The sequence below is a fragment of the Microchirus variegatus genome (genome assembly GCF_963457635.1).
Source record: "Microchirus variegatus genome assembly, chromosome: 6".
Taxonomy (NCBI): Eukaryota; Metazoa; Chordata; class Actinopteri; order Pleuronectiformes; family Soleidae; genus Microchirus; species Microchirus variegatus.
In genome coordinates, this window is record NC_139807.1 from 33,885,707 (window position 1) to 33,905,128 (window position 19,422).

The window sequence follows — 19,422 nt, forward strand, 5'->3', positions numbered from 1 at the left end:
GGTCAGATGTCAGTGGTCAGTTGTCTGTCCTGCAGCCTTTGAGCAGCAGAACATCTGCCAAACACTCACTGACTCATTTGTGTTTTCATTCTTCTTCTTCTGTGGTTTAATAATCTCACAAAACAAAAAGCAGGAGAAACTTTTCATTGTTGATAAGTTTAGAATTAAACACTTTTTTAATCTTATTTTCCTCTTAAACTTTACATTTGATTTAGAAGCTGCTTAAAGTTTAAATATGTGAAATATAACTTCTGTTTAAATGATATTATTTATCTACAACTTTGACTTCAGTCATTTGTTCTGAGCCATTTTCTCATTTACTCCCTATAATCACACATTTAAGATCAGTGATGTCATCAGTGACGTCATCAGTCAGTGATGATGTAGAATAATGAACACATGAAAATAATGAACACATGAGAATAAAACCCTGAATGTTGTTGAATCCAAAGTGCAACCACTTAATTTCAGTCTAAGTCTGTGATGCTAACGTGTTAGCGTCGTTAGCGTCATGCTCAGTCATGTGGTTACAGTCTGTGATCTCTATCAGACACTAACACTAACTGTGTGTGTGTGTGTGTGTGTGTGTGTGTGTGTGTGTGTGTGTGTGTGCAGGTATCTCCTCCTTCACTCTCCAGCCCTCGTCTTCAGTGGTCAGTGAAGGGTCAGTTGTCAGGTTTTCCTGCAGAATCGCTGCGTTTCCTCGTCCCGTCATCACGTGGGAGCTCGATCGCCTCACGTTACCTGTTTCCACTGAACGGTAAAAAGCGCCTGATCTTCATCTTCCACGTCTTCGCTCTTCAGAGAACGTGTTTGTCATAAACTCTTTGTTTCCTCAGAATCACAGTGCTGCCCTCTGGAGTTCTGCAGATAATCGACGTGAAGACGTCAGACGCTGGAAATTATCGCTGCGTCGCCACAAACATCGTCGGCCGTCGCCGCAGCAGCGAAGCGACGCTAACCGTCACACCGGGTATTTGTCACCGACAACAGATTAAACACTTTTTGGAGTCACTGCTCTAAAATGACATGAAACTAAACTAAATAGAGTAAACATATGCAGTTACAAGCTCTACGTGGATTATCTTGGTATTAAACTATATATAACACTTGTGAGATTCCACCAGAGGTGTAAGTTTCACTGTAGATGTCACTGTGTCAGAGTAAATGTACATAGAACACAGCGTAACTGAAGGATTTTTTTCTCTCTCCTAAAAAAATATTGCATTTAAAGCTAATATCACCTTTAAAATATGCAGCAGGAGCTTAAAAACACATGGAGGTCATGTAACAACATGTGGACATGAGCTGTGCAAAGTCTGATGCTGCTGAAGTGAAGCAGAGTGAAATTACAGAGGTTTTAGTAAAGAGATGTCTGGGCGTTCTCACTTTTGGCTCAGTTTGGCACCATCTGTGCTATTTGAGATTTCTTAGGTACCAAATTATTAAAAACCCATTTAATTTTATTTGTATGTCACTACAGATCTAAGAAGAACTTGTTTTGTATGATAACTGTCTGTAAATGGATGGTTCCTGTGCGGTGCGTAATAACAACTCTGTGACTCTGCAGCGTCTTCAGTTACTCAGCACCATAGCTCTGGCTTATCTTGGTCAATTAGGGTGATTGACAGCTCGTTATAAACCTCTAAACCAATAGAATCAGACCCTGGTCTCCAAATGTGTGTCAATCACTTCATTAGTGAGTCAAAAGGACATAAATGCATGTGACGCATTTGTGTGGACATTCGCCTTTCTCTAATCAGAACGATCTAATGTCGCTCTGTAATGATCAATCAGACCGGGATTTGTTCCCAAAGCATGCTGGGAAGTGTAGTTCTTCATTAGAAGCGGTTTTGTTCTGGTGGAAATAACTTGTTTTGATAAACAGCAAAGGTAAGACAACATTTCTGCTTGTATTTCTTCAAAGTCAGTTGTTTTGCTCTTATTTTGGGGCTGGATCTGTGAATCTTGTAACGGGTTTTTTCACCTTCTGCTGTTTGATCCATGTGTGTTTTAACTGTGTTTGGTGAACATCAGAATGGTTTATATGAGCTTTTAGCTGAGTTTCTGACCTTTCTGTGAGTATACAGCATGTCTGTGTTTGTTAAAGTTAGACATGGTTTTATGACGCTTTTGTCGCTGCGTCTGACGCTGACCCCGGTATCATCCTCTTCCTCCTCCTCCTCCTCCTCCTCCTCCTCCTCCTCCTCCTCCTCCTCCTCTCTGCAGCTCCTCCTCACCTTCAGCTCCTGCAGAGACCTCGTATCGTCGCTGCTCCTCAGAACACGTCGGTGTCGCTGCATCACAGTGTGATTCTGGAGTGCATGGCCACAGGAAACCCTCGTCCAATCATCTCCTGGAGTCGAGCGGACGGCAGATCCATCGACGTCTACAACTCCAAGGTCTTAGGAAACGGAAACCTAGTGATAACTGACATCAAACCAAAGCACGGAGGAGTTTATCTGTGCAGAGCTACCACTCCAGGGACACGGAATCACACCGTCACCTCCGCCAACGTCACCGTCTTAGGTACAGACATAATCATCATCATCATCATCATCATCATTATATACGTATGATTAGTTAAGCTTCATACCTGTGTGTGATGCTCCACAGCGCCCCCTTCTCTGGTGGAGTGGCCTGAGAGTGTGACGCGTCCTCGCGCTGGCACCGCCCGCTTCGTTTGTCAGGCTGAAGGAATCCCGACGCCTCAGATCACGTGGCTGAAGAACGGCGAGAAGGTTCAGAACAACGGTCGAATCAAGATGTACAACAGGTAACTGTTAACAATCTAACAACACAACATGTAACTGTTAACAATCTAACAACACAACATGTAACTGTTAACAATCTAACAACACAACATGTAACTGTTAACAATCTAACAACACAACATGTAACTGTTAACAATCTAACAACACAACATGTAACTGTTAACAATCTAACAACACAACAGGTAACTGTTAACAATCTAACAACACAACATGTAACTGTTAACAATCTAACAACACAACATGTAACTGTTAACAATCTAACAACACAACAGGTAACTGTTAACAATCTAACAACACAACATGTAACTGTTAACAATCTAACAACACAACATGTAACTGTTAACAATCTAACAACACAACATGTAACTGTTAACAATCTAACAACACAACAGGTAACTGTTAACAATCTAACAACACAACATGTAACTGTTAACAATCTAACAACACAACATGTAACTGTTAACAATCTAACAACACAACATGTAACTGTTAACAATCTAACAACACAACATGTAACTGTTAACAATCTAACAACACAACATGTAACTGTTAACAATCTAACAACACAACATGTAACTGTTAACAATCTAACAACACAACATGTAACTGTTAACAATCTAACAACACAACAGGTAACTGTTAACAATCTAACAACACAACATGTAACTGTTAACAATCTAACAACACAACATGTAACTGTTAACAATCTAACAACACAACATGTAACTGTTAACAATCTAACAACACAACATGTAACTGTTAACAATCTAACAACACAACATGTAACTGTTAACAATCTAACAACACAACATGTAACTGTTAACAATCTAACAACACAACATGTAACTGTTAACAATCTAACAACACAACATGTAACTGTTAACAATCTAACAACACAACATGTAACTGTTAACAATCTAACAACACAACATGTAACTGTTAACAATCTAACAACACAACATGTAACTGTTAACAATCTAACAACACAACATGTAACTGTTAACAATCTAACAACACAACAGACTCTTTCATCTTCTCACTGATGAAGGATTCACTGTCCTGCAGTAGAAAGGAAGTCATTTAAGGCTGTTTTAGTTTGTGTGTGTGTGTGTGTCTGTGTGTGTGTGTGTGTGTGTGTCTGTGTCTGTGTCTGTGTCAGTAACAGTAACAGTAACAGTAACAGTGTCAGTAACAGTGTCTGTGTCTGTGTCTGTGTCCCTGTCACAGTAACAGTAACAGTGTCAGTAACAGTGTCAGTAACTTTGTCTGTGTCCCTGTCACAGTAACAGTGTCAGTAACAGTGTCAGTAACTTTGTCTGTATCCCTGTCACAGTAAGCTGGTGATAACTCAGATCACTCCAGAGGACGATGGTCTGTATCAGTGTGAAGCAGAGAACACAGAAGGTTCAGTACTGACTGTGGTCAGATTGATCGTAGTGATGTCAGAAGATAGACCTAGTGTTCCTAGAAGTCTGAGCACAGACACAGTGTCCAGCTCTGCAATCCTTCTGTCCTGGGAGAGACCACTTTACAACTGTGACAGGGTCATCGCTTACTCTGTGCACTACATGAAGGCTGAAGGTGAGACCATGCTAACAAAACATGCTAACAAGCAGCATGTTTAAGATAATCATGTTTAAGATAATCATGTTTAAAATAATCATGTTTAAAATAATCATGTTTAAGATAATCATGTTTAAGATAATCATGTTTAAGATGATCATGTTTAAATTAGAGCTGTGTAAAAGGTTAACGCTCGTTAACACGCGACACGTTTCCATGACGACTGAGCGGAAAAATTAGAATTTTAACCTCTTCAGGCTTTGACCTGAAAGTTTAACAAGAGGCTGATACACAAGAAGAACAACAACAACATGGAGAAGAAGAACAACAACAACAACATGGAGAAGAAGAAGAACAACAACAACATGGAGAAGAAGAAGAACAACAACAACATGGAGAAGAAGAACAACAACAACAACATGGAGAAGAAGAAGAACAACAACAACATGGAGAAGAAGAACAACAACAACAACATGGAGAAGAAGAACAACAACAACAACATGGAGAAGAACAACAACATGGAGAAGAAGAACAACAACAACAACATGGAGAAGAAGAACAACAACAACATGGAGAAGAAGAACAACAACAACATGGAGAAGAACAACAACATGGAGAAGAAGAAGAACAACAACAACATGGAGAAGAAGAACAACAACAACATGGAGAAGAAGAACAACAACAACATGGAGAAGAAGAACAACAACAACATGGAGAAGAACAACAACATGGAGAAGAAGAAGAACAACAACAACATGGAGAAGAAGAACAACAACAACATGGAGAAGAACAACAACATGGAGAAGAAGAACAACAACAACAACATGGAGAAGAAGAACAACAACAACTTCAGGAGCTTCAGGAGCTTCTTCTCAGAGAATAAAGCACAAACGAACCATGAGAAGTTTAAATAAAGACTGTTTTCAGACTGTTTTCCTCTTCACTGACTCAAAGGTGAAGAAGCTTAGTTCAAAAAGCACAAAGTTCACTTCTTTCCTGGAAACTCCTGTTAGTGACAAGAGGATCTTTGTCTGCGAGCTTATAAAGACACTGACTTCTCCTGAAGGAGAGAACGAAGAGAAAGAGGAGAAAACACCTGCTGCACTCAAGTCCAGAGGAGGAGGAGGAGGAGGAGGAGGAGGAGGAGGAGGAGGAAGTCACAATGAAGAAGAGGAAGTTGGATCAAGGTTTTCCTGCACTTGATTTAAATCCAGTGACAAAGAAACGTTCACAGAGCAGAAGTTTGAGAAAGACCTGAAAGAGAAGAAGGAACAAATGATTCATGTCTTTAATTCTGTGAGAGTTTAACTTCTGTGTTTATGAAGGTGAAAGACTTTAGAAATGAATGAATGAATGAATGTCGTTCTTTATGCTGTCGTCGTTTGTCTTAGGATTAAATAACGAAGAATATCAAGTGGTCATCGGAAACGATACGACTCGCTACATCATCGACGACCTGGAGGCGGCTCATAACTACACCTTCTACGTGGTGGCGTATATGCCCATGGGCGCAAGTCGCATGTCTGACCATGTGTTCCAGCAAACGCTCGAGGACGGTGAGGAAACTCATCATCCATCAATAAACTCAATGATAAACTCAATAAACACACAGGAAATACAGGAAATAAACACATAGGAAATACAGGCACTGATCATCAATGATTCACTGTCATTCACACTCGTTCACTCTCATTCACACTCGTTCACTCTTGTTCACTCTCGTTCACTCTGATTCACTCTTGTTCACTCTGATTCACTCTTGTTCACTCTGATTCACTCTCGTTCACTCTCATTCACTCTCATTCACTGTGATTCACTCTGATTCCCTCTCATTCACTCTCATTCACTCTCATACACACTCGTTCACACTCATTCACTCTGATTCCCTCTGATTCACACTCGTTCACTGTGATTCACTCTCATTCACACTCGTTCACTCTCATTCACTCTCATTCACAATCGTTCATCTGATTCCCTCTGATTCACACTCGTTCACTGTGATTCACTGTGATTCACTCTCGTTCACTCTCATTCACTCTCATTCACTGTGATTTACTCTGATTCACACTCGTTCACTGTGATTCACTGTGATTCACTCTCGTTCACTCTCGTTCACTCTCATTCACTGTGATTCACTCTCATACACACTCATTCACTCTGATTCCCTCTGATTCACACTCGTTCACTGTGATTCACTCTCATTCACACTCGTTCACTCTCGTTCACTCTCATTCACTCTCATTCACTGTGATTCACTCTGATTCACACTCGTTCACTGTGATTCATTCTCATTCACACTCGTTCCCTCTCATTCACTCTCATTCACTCTCGTTCACTCTCATTCACTCTCATTCACTGTGATTCACTCTCATTCACACTCGTTCACTCTGATTCCCTCTGATTCACACTCTTGTTCACTCTGGTTCACTCACCAGTTCCTCTCCGGGCTCCTGAGCTCAGCCTGACCAGTCACAGTCCTACAGACATCCTTGTGTCATGGCAGCCTCTTCCAGAGAAGCTGAGTCGTGGTCGAGTTTCTTCGTATCGTGTGTCGTATCGAACCATCGCTGAGATCACGATGTCACAGGTTGAATTATCAGGAGACACAAGACGTTTTCACCTGAACAACCTGCAGCCGGACACTGTTTATCTGCTACGTATCACTGCTGCTACCGCTGTGGGCTGGGGGGAGGAGTCAGCGTGGACCGCCCACCGCACGCCCAAGGCCTCCAGCGCTCGAGGTACGATAAAAGTTATTAAAGTGTAGTTACAAAGTATTAAAGTGTAGTTACAAAGTATTAAAGTGTTGTTACAAAGTATTAAAGTGTAGTTACGAGTTTTTAAAGTGTAGTTACGAAGTATTAAAGTGTAGTTACAAGTTTTTAAAGTGTAGTTACAAGTTTTTAAAGTGTAGTTACAAGTTTTTAAAGTGTAGTTACGAGGTGTTAGTGAGTTTTAAAGGAACATGAGGGAAGAGTTAAATAGAAAAGTGTTGTTTTAAAAACGCTGAAGTTTAAATAGTTTAAAGGGTTTAAAGAGTTTAAAGTGAATGATTTTGTTAAGCCTCTGCATTAGTTACTCTGTGACCTTTGACCTCCACTGTCACTAACACTGAAGAGCTTCAGTCAGGGCTCATAAAGGGAGCGACTCAGGCTGGGAAAGACTATTAGAGGGTGGGGGAGGGGTGTCCACAGACAGAGTCCTGGTCCTGGTTTTAGATGTTTCTCTGCTCAGTCATGGTCTGAGAAACACCTGTTTGTTAGAATCAGATGTGATGGAAACATCTAACACCAGGAGCAGGAGTGAGAACCAGGTGAATGTGTGTTACTAACCTTGTGAATGTTGGTTCCTGCTCAGTTCCTCTGGCTCCTGAGCTTCACCTGGAGCCTCTGAACTGCACTACCCTCTCTGTCCACTGGAGTCTGTCACTGAAGAACTCTGCTGCTGTAGAAGGTTTTAGACTCTTCTATCACGAGGAGGAGATTCAGACGGAGAACGTTCCTCTGCAGCTCAGCTCCTTAGAACACGCCCACATCATCACGGGGTTAGGTGAGTCTTCATCATCATCTTCATCATTATCATCATCATCATCATCATCATCATCATCATCTTCATCATCATCATCATCTTCATTATCATCATCATCATCATTATCATTATCATCATCTTCATCATCATTATCATCATCATTATCATCATCATCATCATTATCATTATCATCATCATCATCTTCATCATCATCAACATCATCATCGTCATCATTATTATCATCATTATCATCATCATCATCATCATCATCATCATCATCATCATCCACGATGATGATGATGATGATGATGATGATGTAATAGTTCTCTACATGTTATTACATCATCATCATCAGCTCAGAGCGTTTGTACTGCACAGTTTTTATGTGTGTGTGTGTGTGTGTGTGTGTGTGTGTGTGTGTGTGTGTGTGTGCGTGCGTGTGTGTGTGACTGGACTGTGGCCTTTAGGTCAGATTCATTTTGGCCTTTTTTATTTGAGGGAGGAAGCGACGGCTGAGGGTTTGAGTCCATCTGTGGTCATAAGGTCATAAGGTCATAAGGTCAGCAGGTGGTCAGCAGCTGACTTCTCCATCAGAACTGACCAAAGTGTTCACTCTGACTCTTGTGTTTGAACAAAGCTGCAGAAACTGTCATTCACAGGGTTTGGATTGTTCTTGTTTCATCTGTTTGGTTCTGACTGAAGAATCATGTTCAGGAAAAACAGGAAACTGAAGATAAATGAAGATAAATGAGGATAAATGAAGATAAATGAGGATAAATGAGGATAAACGAGGATAAATGAAGATAAATGAAGATAAATATTAAAGCAGCTGAATTAGCATCAAACAGAAACTCATGGTTTTGTTCCTCTGTGATAATAAAGCAGCTGATTTATGATGTGTTTATGACTCTGAGCACAGAGGAAACAGAGGAACATCAAAGACTCTCTTTGTGTTTGTCTTTCAAACACTTTATTACCCTTAGAAAGACAGAGAGGAAATACAACCTGAAAACAACCTGAATACAACCTAAAAACCTCCACCAACTGAGCTGCGGTCAAACAATGTCCTGTGAGCTGTGGTCAAACAGCTGTGGTCAAACAGTGTCCTCATGTGTCCTCATGAGGACACATGAGGACACATGAGGACACATGAGGACACATGAGGACACATGTGGACACATGAGGACACATGAGGACACATGTGGACGCATGAGGACACATGAGGACACATGAGGACGCATGAGGACGCATGAGGACACATGAGGACGCATGAGGACACATGAGGACACATGTGGACACATGAGGACACATGAGGACACATGTGGACACATGTGGACACATGAGGACACATGAGGACGCATGAGGACACATGTGGACACATGAGGACACGTGGACACATGAGGACACATGAGGACACATGAGGACACATGTGGACACATGAGGACACATGAGGCCTGAGTGAAGTGTCAAAAGGACAAACTTTCACAAATCAAATCACTATTTAAGACCAAACTGATATTATTTTAACTGCACCTCACATTTCTATCTATTCATGAGGAGGAGGAGGAGTAAGGAGGAGGAGTTAGGAGGAGGAGGAGTTAGGAGGAGGAGGAGTAAGGAGGAGGAGGAGTTAGGAGGAGGAGAAGAGGAGTGAGATGATAGATGTTGGTGTTTGTGAGGAGTTCATGCAGGAGTTGACTTTTTTACGACTTCTGTTCAGGCCTGAGTTTTTTCACAGGGACAAAGAGAGTGAACACAAATGACAACATGAACGATGATGAAATGATGAAATGATGAAATATTTTTGTCATCAAAGAGTGAATTTCATACAGAAGATAAAAACCCAGATTATTGAAATGAATTTAACTTCAGATTAACGATCACTCACTGATTTGATGATTTATTATTAATGTATGAAAACGTGATGAAGTCACTTAAAGTGAGTTGTTGTTGTTGTTGTTGTTGTTGTTGTTGTTGTCGTCGAGAGTTTCAGGAGTTTTCTCTTATCACCTCTGAAGTTACATTTTAAAATGTGACTCTTGGTCTTTTGGCCCCTCCCCCTCCCCCCCAGAGTGAGGCCCTGTAGCCCCTCCCTCTTTTGCAAGGATTCCATGTCAAAGGTCAAAGGCCCAGATGTCACAGCTTCACACTCACAACTCCTCTGCCATTGTGTTGTGTTGGTCAGCAGAGTTTGTGTTGGTGATTAATGATTGATTATTGATTGCTGTTTCGCTGTGTTGTGTTGTGTTGTGTTGTGTTGTGTTGTGTTGTGTTGTGTGAGTTTGTGTTGGTGATTATTGATTGTTGTGTTGTGTTGTGTTTGTCAGCAGCTGAAGACAGAGTTTGTGTTGGTGATTATTAATTGTTGTTTAGTTGTGTTGTGTTGTCATGTTGTTGTGTTGTGTTGAGTTGTGTTGTGTTTGTCAGCAGCTGATTGACACAGTTTGTGATTATTGATTATTGGTAGTTGTTCAGTTGAACTCAGTGAGAGAACGAGGCTCGTCTCATATTTCACACCCATGACCTCAGATTCTTTCAGTTTTATCTCAGCCTGACCTCTGACCTCTGACCTGTCCTCAGGCGAGGGGGGGAGGGGGGAGGTGAAGTGTCTCCACTTCACCTCCCCCCTCCCTCACTTCTTTAGCCTCCATGGACACAGATTCACCTCCTGTGGTCTCCTCTTCTTCCTCCTCCTCCTCCTCCTTTACACTGATCCGTCATCTGCACACTTTAAAGGGTTAAATGGACATTTGGTCAGAGCTCAGGGTCTTCATGGTCTTCATGGTCTTCAGGGTCTTCATGGTCTTCATGGTCTTCATGGTCTTCATGGTCTTCATGGTCTTCATGGTCTTCAGGGTCTTCAGGGTCTTCATGGTCTTCATGGTCTTCAGGGTCTTCATGGTCTTCAGGGTCTTCAGGGTCTTCATGGTCTTCATGGTCTTCAGGGTCTTCATGGTCTTCATGGTCTTCATGGTCTTCAGGGTCTTCATGGTCACTGAGTCCTACCACTGCTGTTGAACCCCCAGATTGTGGTCTTCAGTAGGAGTGTCCACTGAGTCCACGTATCTGCAGTGAAAAGAGTGGATGACAGGGTGATGGATGACAGGGTGATGGATGACAGGGTGATGGATGACAGGGTGATGGATGACAGGGTGATGGATGACAGGGTGATGGATGGTGGAGCTCACGCTGCTTCATCCTCACAGTCAGGCTCCTCCCACAGTCCATCGCCCTCTCATGATGAATTATTACACTCCAGTGTTTGTGTTTTTATGACGTGATTTATTTAAACCTTTTTTTATTTTCCTGCTTTTTCTGAATGCAGATCCAAGGAAGAAGTACCACGTTAAGCTGCTGGCGTATAACTTTATGGGCGACGGTTACCAGGCAGATCAGACTGTCAGCACTCCAGGCTGCGTCTGTGAGTCCTTCAGGAAAAACAAATACTGAATATATTTGAATGATCATTTGTTATAAACTCATGTATTTTGTTCTTCAGCTGTTCGAGATCGCCTGGTTCCTCCTCCTCCTCCACCGCACAACGTTCACGCCAAGACCAACAGTTCCAGCTCTGTGTTTCTGCTCTGGAGTCGTCCGACCTTCACCTCCAGACACAACGTCAACTACACCGTCCGCTGTCACGCTGTTGGGCTGAAGAACGCTTCTCTGGTTCTTTACCTGCAGACGTGAGAACTTTAAACTCACATCTTTAATCTTCTTCAAAGTCATTCAGAGTCAGTTCAGTTTCTTTACAGCAGCACTGATGAGATGATGTCTGACACAACAGCTCCACATCACCACCTGCTGGTCATTAAGAGACAGTTCACCTCTAACCACATGTACATCAATATCATGAGGTCACACTGAGGGGGAGTGGCTAATGCTGAAAGGTCTGGGTTTGTGACCCAGTTCAACTGTGTAGACTTCACATGTTCTCTACGGGTTCTCCACGTGTTCTCCACATGTTCTCCATGTGTTCTCCACGTGTTCTCCACATGTTCTCCACGTGTTCTCCACATGTTCTCCACATGTTCTCTACATGTTCTCCACATCTTCTCCACTTCTTCTCCACCTGTTCTCCACATGTTCTCTATATATTCTTTACATGTTCTCTATATATTCTCCACGTGTTCTCCACATGTTCTCTACTTGTTCTCCACCTGTTCTCCACTTGTTCTCCACCTGTTCTCTACTTGTTCTCCACCTGTTCTCCACTTGTTCTCCACCTATTCTCCACATGTTCTCCATGTATTATCCACATGTTCTCCACATGTTCTCCACGTGTTTTCTACGCGTTCTCCACCTGTTCTCCACCTGTTCTCCACCTGTTCTCCACATGTTCTCCATGTGTTCTCCACGTGTTCTCCACATGTTCTCCACATGTTCTCTACGCGTTCTCCACATGTTCTCCACATGTTCTCCATGTGTTCTCTACGTGTTCTCCACATGTTCTCCACGTGTTCTCCACATGTTCTCCACCTGTTCTCCACTTGTTCTCCACCTGTTCTCCTAATGTTCTCCATGTATTCTCCACATGTTCTCCACATGTTCTCCACGTGTTTTCTACGCGTTCTCCACCTGTTCTCCACATGTTCTCCACCTGTTCTCCACGTGTTCTCCACGTGTTCTCCACGTGTTCTCCACATGTTCTCTACGTGTTCTCCACGTGTTCTCCACATGTTCTCCACATGTTCTCCATGTGTTCTCTACGTGTTCTCCACATGTTCTCTACATGTTCTCCACGTGTTCTCCACATGTTCTCCACATGTTCTCCACGTGTTCTCCACATGTTCTCCACGTGTTCTCAACGTTCTCCACATGTTCTCCACATGTTCTCCACATGTTCTCCACATGTTCTCCACATATACACCTGGGTTTTCTCCAGGTTCTCCAGTTTTTAAGTGTGTGAGTGTGAAAGTGAATGGTTGTCCATGTGATGGACTGTTGACCTGACCAGGGTGTGACTCCGCCCCCTGTCTAGGGTGTGACTCCGCCCCCTGTCCAGGGTGTGACTCCGCCCCCTGTCAGCTGACTGCCGTCCTCATGTGGAGAATAAAGTGTTAATCATGTGTTTGATCTTCATCCTGCAGGAATGAGCAGAGTCTTCTTCTCAAAGATCTTCAGCCAAACACAAAGTATGAATTTGCGATTCGCCTTCACATGGATCATCTGTCCAGTCCTTGGAGTCCTGTGGTTTATCAGAGCACTTTAGCTGAAGGTGAGCTCAGAACCACAGAATGAAGATGATTAACAGTTTGTAGTGTTTGTTCTTGACCTTGTTCTTTTCCTCCCATCACAGCTCCATTGTTACCACCTTCCAATGTGAAAGTGACTCTGATTGAAGGAGACACAGCACTGGTGTCATGGAAGCCTCCGAATGAAGCTAACGTAGCTGTGACGCGCTACACCATCCTCTACACGTCCAGAAATGCATGGATTGATGGTGAATGGAAAGTTCTGCACAGAGAAGGTGAGGAGATTATAAGAGAGAGAACATAAGACCTTCTGTCCTCATGTCAAAAAAAAAGTATCTTGGAAATTCTTGAAATTCACCATCATAATAGTCGACATTGTCCTGAACAAGGATCTGTTGAAAATATTCGCAAATCTCTTAAGGAATAATTTTAATGAATTTTTGAAAATCAGGAAATGATCCATATATATATAATAATAGTCATTATCATCCTGACACTTCGGACAGAACAGGAAGGTTTTCACATATTTCCAGTCTTTATGCTAAGCTAAGCTAATTTGCCTATGGGTTCAGTTTAGCATTTATTGACAGATATGATTGTATTCTTCTTATCCAACTACAAGAAAGAAAATGAAGCCTATCCTTGTTGTTTAAAGAAAATACTCTACTATAAATATTATATCTAGATCTACTAAATACTATGTTTACATGAATGACTGATTAAATTTCTCTTCCAGGGTCGATGACTATGGTTCTGCTGGAGAACCTGAAGCCTGCTCACGTTTACTTGGTCAAAGTTTCTGCCTCCAACGACGTTGGTGATGGACCGTTCTGTTCCACAGTGGAACTGACAGTGTGGTCAGATATCTCCACAGGTCAGTTGTCACACACACACACACACACATACACACACACACACTGACTGTGTGTCCTCCACAGTCCTTCTCCTTGGTGAAAGCTCAGTGACTGGAATCACGTTGGGCGTCTTCATCTCTCTCATCTTCATCATCATCTGTGTTTTCATCATCGTCTTCAGAGGAAAGAACAGGTTTGACCTTTGACTTTCTGACTCTTTGTTTGTTTATATGTGTGTTTATCGTTTGTTTTGTTTGTTTGTGTGTGTGTGCAAAGTTTATTGTTTATTTATATATTTATTTGTTTGTTTGTTTGTTTGTTTGTATGTTTGTTTATTGTGTGCATGTTCATTGTTTGTTTGATTTTTTTGTTTATTGTTTTTGTGTTTGTTTATTGTTTGTTTATTTGGTTATTTGTTAATTGTTTGTTTGATTATTTGTTTGTTTGTGGGTTTATTTGTTTATTGTTTGTTTGATTATTTGTTTGTTTGTTCATTTATTTGTTCATTTGTTTATTTATTTGTTTGTTCATTTTTTATGGTTTGTTTGTTTATTTGTTTATTAGTTTGTTTGTTTATTTGTTTATTGTGTGTGTTTATTCATTTGTTTATTGTTTATTTGTTCATTTGTTTATTGTTTGTTTGTTTATTTGTTTATTGTGTGTCTGTGCATTTGTTTGATGTTTGTTCATTTGTTTATGGTTTGTTTGTGTGTTTGTTTATTTGTTTATTGTGTTTATTAGTTAGTTTGTTTATTTGTTCATTTGTTTATTGTTTGTTTATTTGTTTATTGTGTGTCTGTGCATTTGTTTATTGTTTATCTGTTCATTTGTTTATTGTTTGTGTGTTTATTTGTGTGTGTGTTTCCAGGACGTCGTCGTCAGCAGTGAAGTCGTACAGAGGACAACAGGACTGTGATGGACAGACTGAGGACAGTTTGGACGTCACTGTGACGATGACGAGTCCAAACCATTTCATTGATGCAAAGGTTCGCAACATTTTAACATTTTAACACTTTAACACTTTAACATGCAACATGAAAGTAAAGTAAAGTAATATTATGTCAAAACAGTTAACTTTAACTGAGACTCATCCGTGTTCACTTTTCTCACTTTTTCTCAGGGTGGAACAAACCTCATGATTAACTGTCTCGGTCCAGTTCATCACAGTTCTGACAAGAAGAAAAACAAGTGGTTTTCCTTCAGTAAAAACAGGAAACAGGAGAGTGAATCAGTGAAGGTGAGACTTTGGTTTAGAGAAGCTGCTTAAAGACCACAAACCACTGACATGTTTGACTGCAGACAAATGTAAGACTGGAGTAAAGTCTGTGTGTCTCTGTGCTGCAGAATCATGGTTCTGTCTCTTACCACCCGGGCACCACAGTGTTGACCTATGAGGAGGAGCTGTCTGCAGACCAGAGCTGCAGAACCCTGCAGGTCCTGCTCAGGCGTCCTGGAGACACGGAGGGATCTTCAAACAGCGAGGACAGTCACGAGACGACCGACTCTGGACGATTCTCTCACGACGAGACGGAGACGAGCGACCTGTCGTCAGGAGTCTGCAGCCGTCTGCCGTCTATGACCGCAGAGGACAGTGCAGAGGACAGGGACAGTGCAGAGGACAGTGCAGAGGACAGGGACAGTGCAGAGGACAGGGACAGTGCAGAGGACAGTGCTGAGGACAGGGACAGTGCAGAGGACAGTGCAGAGGACAGTGCAGAGGACAGGGACAGTGCAGAGGACAGTGCAGAGGACAGTGCTGAGGACAGGGACAGTGCTGAGGACAGCAGATCTGCTGAAGAACATAACCAGCTGTCGGAGGAGGAGGTGGGTCATGATGGAGTCTGCTGAGTGTGTGTGTGTTCTTGTACTTGCAGCACACTGAGGACCAGTGAGGGTTTTTAACCAACAAAGTGAGGTCATTTTTACAAAGTGAGGACATTTTGTCCGGTCCTCACTTTGTTTTCATTGAAATAACTTCCTTTGGTTGTAAACATGCTATACTCTGTTTTTAACACAGTTCCTCAATTTGGTGCAAAACCCCCTTTTCGGGGGCTCCACCTGCAGACAGGTTATGGTACTGCACCCAGTAGTTTTTTTTATAGATGTCATTCATGAAGTAGATATTTGTAATTGTGTTGATTTATAAAGTGGAAATGCTGGTCCTCACTTTGTCAGCACTTTTACCTGGTCCTCAGTATGCAGCAAGTACAAGAGTGTGTGTGTGTGTGTGTGTGTGTGTGTGTGTGTGTGTGTGTGTGTGTGTGTGTAGGCAGTGGTGTACGGTTCATCAAAGGAATAGTTTTACCCTTTTAGGATTTGCTCAATTTCTTGTTGGTATTTTGATGAGGAGATTCATGGCACTGTTAGCTTAAATACTGGAAACAGGCTGACCTTTGACCTTTGACCTTTGTCTGGATAAGTAATAACTGTACATGCTGTCAGTGAAAGTTTGATCATCTCCTCATCAAAGTCTCCAAGAAAACAATTCCCTAAATGTGGAAGAGTTCCTTTAACGTACAGAGAGAAAGACTTTTCTTTTCTTAACCTTTGACCTTTGACCTTTTTACTGAATGTCTTTGTTTGTCGTTCTCTCTTCATTTGTACTTGAATGTTTATTTCCAGAGAAATCTCACCGTGAATGTTTGACTTATTTAAGAGAGTTTTATCACTGGAGTGAAAAGGAAGATTATCTACCTCGGTTTAGCTCGGGCTAAACCTCCCACTGTGTATTTAAGAACTATGTTGTTGTGATTTATGGGATGGCTAGGGGGCGCTGCTGAGGAACTGAGCCAGTATTAATAATGTTGTTGTGTCCATTATTATGGTCGTGCAGCAGCTGCCCTCCTCCTCCTGTTTTATACTACCTCCTTTAAGAATTGATTTTTATTTGTTTTATTGTTTTTCTAAACTCAGGGAACAAGGTTTAGTACATTTGAAAAAAGCGTGTATTTGTACACAGTGAAGTGACAGGGTATCTTCTCAGTACTAAACTCTTGTCGTATTGAATATGTTATGAATGTATCTTTGATAATGTTTGTGCAGATCAGGTCTGATCATCTCGGCTTTTTCTGAACCAACGAGCAGCTTCAGCTCGACTTAGTGTGAAGATCAAACTCCACACATGAAGAATGAGTTTAATCACACATGAACGTGAAGAAGTGAAAAAAACTCTATATTTTTATTAGAATATATGTACTACTGAGTACACACTGTAGTTACTGTTGTTTTGCTGTAGAGTAGATGAAAATTAGCACTTGTCTGCAAAGTAGTTTTGTTTGATGAGTCGATGAACAATCGGTGAACAATCGATGAAAAACCGGTGAACGATCGGTGAACGATCGGTGACTGAGACGCAGAAAAAGAAAAAGAAACGTTTGCTCCCTGATTTTATTTTAGAAGAATCATCCAAACACATTCCACCAAAGATTCAAACGCGGCCTTGGAGAACAGTTCTCTCTCCTCAGATTAAGCCTTGGAGAACAGTTCTCTCTCCTCAGATTAAGCCTTGGAGAACAGTTCTCTCTCCTCAGATTAAGCCTTGGAGAACAGTTCTCTCTCCTCAGATTAAGCCTTGGAGAACAGTTCTCTCTCCTCAGATTAAGCCTTGGAGAACAATTCTCACTCCTCAGATTAAACCTTAGAGAACAGTTCTCTCTCCTCAGATTAAGGCTTGGAGAACAGTTCTCTCTCCTCAGATTAAGCCTTGGAGAACAGTTCTCACTCCTCAGATTAAGTCTTGGAGAACAGTTCTCACTCCTCAGATTAAGCCTTGGAGAACAGTTCTCACTCCTCAGATTAAGCCTTGGAGAACAGTTCTCTCTCCTCAGATTAAGCCTTGGAGAACAGTTCTCTCTCCTCAGATTAAGCCTTGGAGAACAGTTCTCACTCCTCAGATTAAGCCTTGGAGAACAGTTCTCTCTCCTCAGATTAAGCCTTGGAGAACAGTTCTCACTCCTCAGATTAAGCCTTGGAGAACAGTTCTCACTCCTCAGATTAAGCCTTGGAGAACAGTTCTCTCTCCTCAGATTAAGCCTTGGAGAACAATTCTCACTCCTCAGATTAAGCCTTGGAGAACAGTTCTCTCTCCTCAGATTAAGCCTTGGAGAACAGTTCTCACTCCTCAGATTAAGCCTTGGAGAACAGTTCTCTCTCCTCAGATTAAGCCTTGGAGAACAGTTCTCACTCCTCAGATTAAGCCTTGGAGAACAGTTCTCTCTCCTCAGATTAAGCCTTGGAGAACAGTTCTCTCTCCTCAGATTAAGCCTTGGAGAACAGTTCTCTCTCCTCAGATTAAGCCTTGGAGAACAATTCTCACTCCTCAGATTAAGCCTTGGAGAACAATTCTCACTCCTCAGATTAAGTCTTGGAGAACAGTTCTCACTCCTCAGATTAAGCCTTGGAGAACATTTCTCACTCCTCAGATTAAGCCTTGGAGAACAGTTCTCTCTCCTCAGATTAAGCCTTGGAGAACAGTTCTCACTCCTCAGATTAAGCCTTGGAGAACAGTTCTCTCTCCTCAGATTAAGCCTTGGAGAACAGTTCTCACTCCTCAGATTAAGCCTTGGAGAACAGTTCTCACTCCTCAGATTAAGCCTTGGAGAACAGTTCTCTCTCCTCAGATTAAGCCTTGGAGAACAGTTCTCACTCCTCAGATTAAGCCTTGGAGAACAGTTCTCTCTCCTCAGATTAAGCCTTGGAGAACAGTTCTCACTCCTCAGATTAAGCCTTGGAGAACAGTTCTCTCTCCTCAGATTAAGCCTTGGAGAACAGTTCTCTCTCCTCAGATTAAGCCTTGGAGAACAGTTCTCTCTCCTCAGATTAAGCCTTGGAGAACAATTCTCACTCCTCAGATTAAGCCTTGGAGAACAATTCTCACTCCTCAGATTAAGTCTTGGAGAACAGTTCTCACTCCTCAGATTAAGCCTTGGAGAACATTTCTCACTCCTCAGATTAAGCCTTGGAGAACAGTTCTCACTCCTCAGATTAAGCCTTGGAGAACAGTTCTCTCTCCTCAGATTAAGCCTTGGAGAACAGTTCTCACTCCTCAGATTAAACCTTGGAGAACAGTTCTCTCTCCTCAGATTAAACCTTGGAGAACAGTTCTCTCTCCTCAGATTAAGCCTTGCACATCAGTGACCTTTGACCTAATGATAATAATAATCCCTCAGATTAATCATCAGTCTCCTGTCACACAGTTCCTCCTCACGTGTTGTAAACAGACAAATACACTCTGTTATATTATCATATTGATTCTGTTTATTTACACGAGTGAGTTTTTAATCAGAGGATTTTGTGCAGGATTCAATCATTTTGGGATAAAAGTGAAACAATCAGAGAAACGTTTTTCCAAACCAAAGATTTTATTTTGAAGGTCACAGCTGCACATCAGCAGAACTCTGTAGTAAAGTATTACCTTTACCTTTGTGTTGTTTTACAACAGTATAATATTTATGTTGTACTTTCAGGAAGCAAAATCAAGATGTTTTATCTTTTATTTTTTGTCTTTAA

At 41.7% G+C, this 19,422-nt stretch overlaps 1 protein-coding gene across 1 annotated transcript in view; it reads left to right on the forward strand.

Annotated features, from left to right (window-relative positions):
- The window catches only part of prtga (protogenin homolog a (Gallus gallus)), a gene marked incomplete at both ends in the record, with an annotated part of 20,219 nt that extends 4,457 nt beyond the window's left edge, over positions 1-15,762 (forward strand). Inside the window, 17 exon segments of the mRNA XM_083890885.1 lie at positions 616-760; positions 840-973; positions 2,230-2,529; positions 2,617-2,776; positions 4,108-4,355; positions 5,729-5,893; positions 6,773-7,078; positions 7,695-7,886; positions 11,191-11,286; positions 11,365-11,551; positions 12,956-13,083; positions 13,165-13,335; positions 13,797-13,954; positions 13,956-14,107; positions 14,783-14,900; positions 15,035-15,151; positions 15,259-15,762. Coding sequence (XP_083747011.1) covers positions 616-760; positions 840-973; positions 2,230-2,529; positions 2,617-2,776; positions 4,108-4,355; positions 5,729-5,893; positions 6,773-7,078; positions 7,695-7,886; positions 11,191-11,286; positions 11,365-11,551; positions 12,956-13,083; positions 13,165-13,335; positions 13,797-13,954; positions 13,956-14,107; positions 14,783-14,900; positions 15,035-15,151; positions 15,259-15,762 — 3,281 coding nt within the window.
- Positions 15,763-19,422: the final 3,660 nt, after the last annotated feature.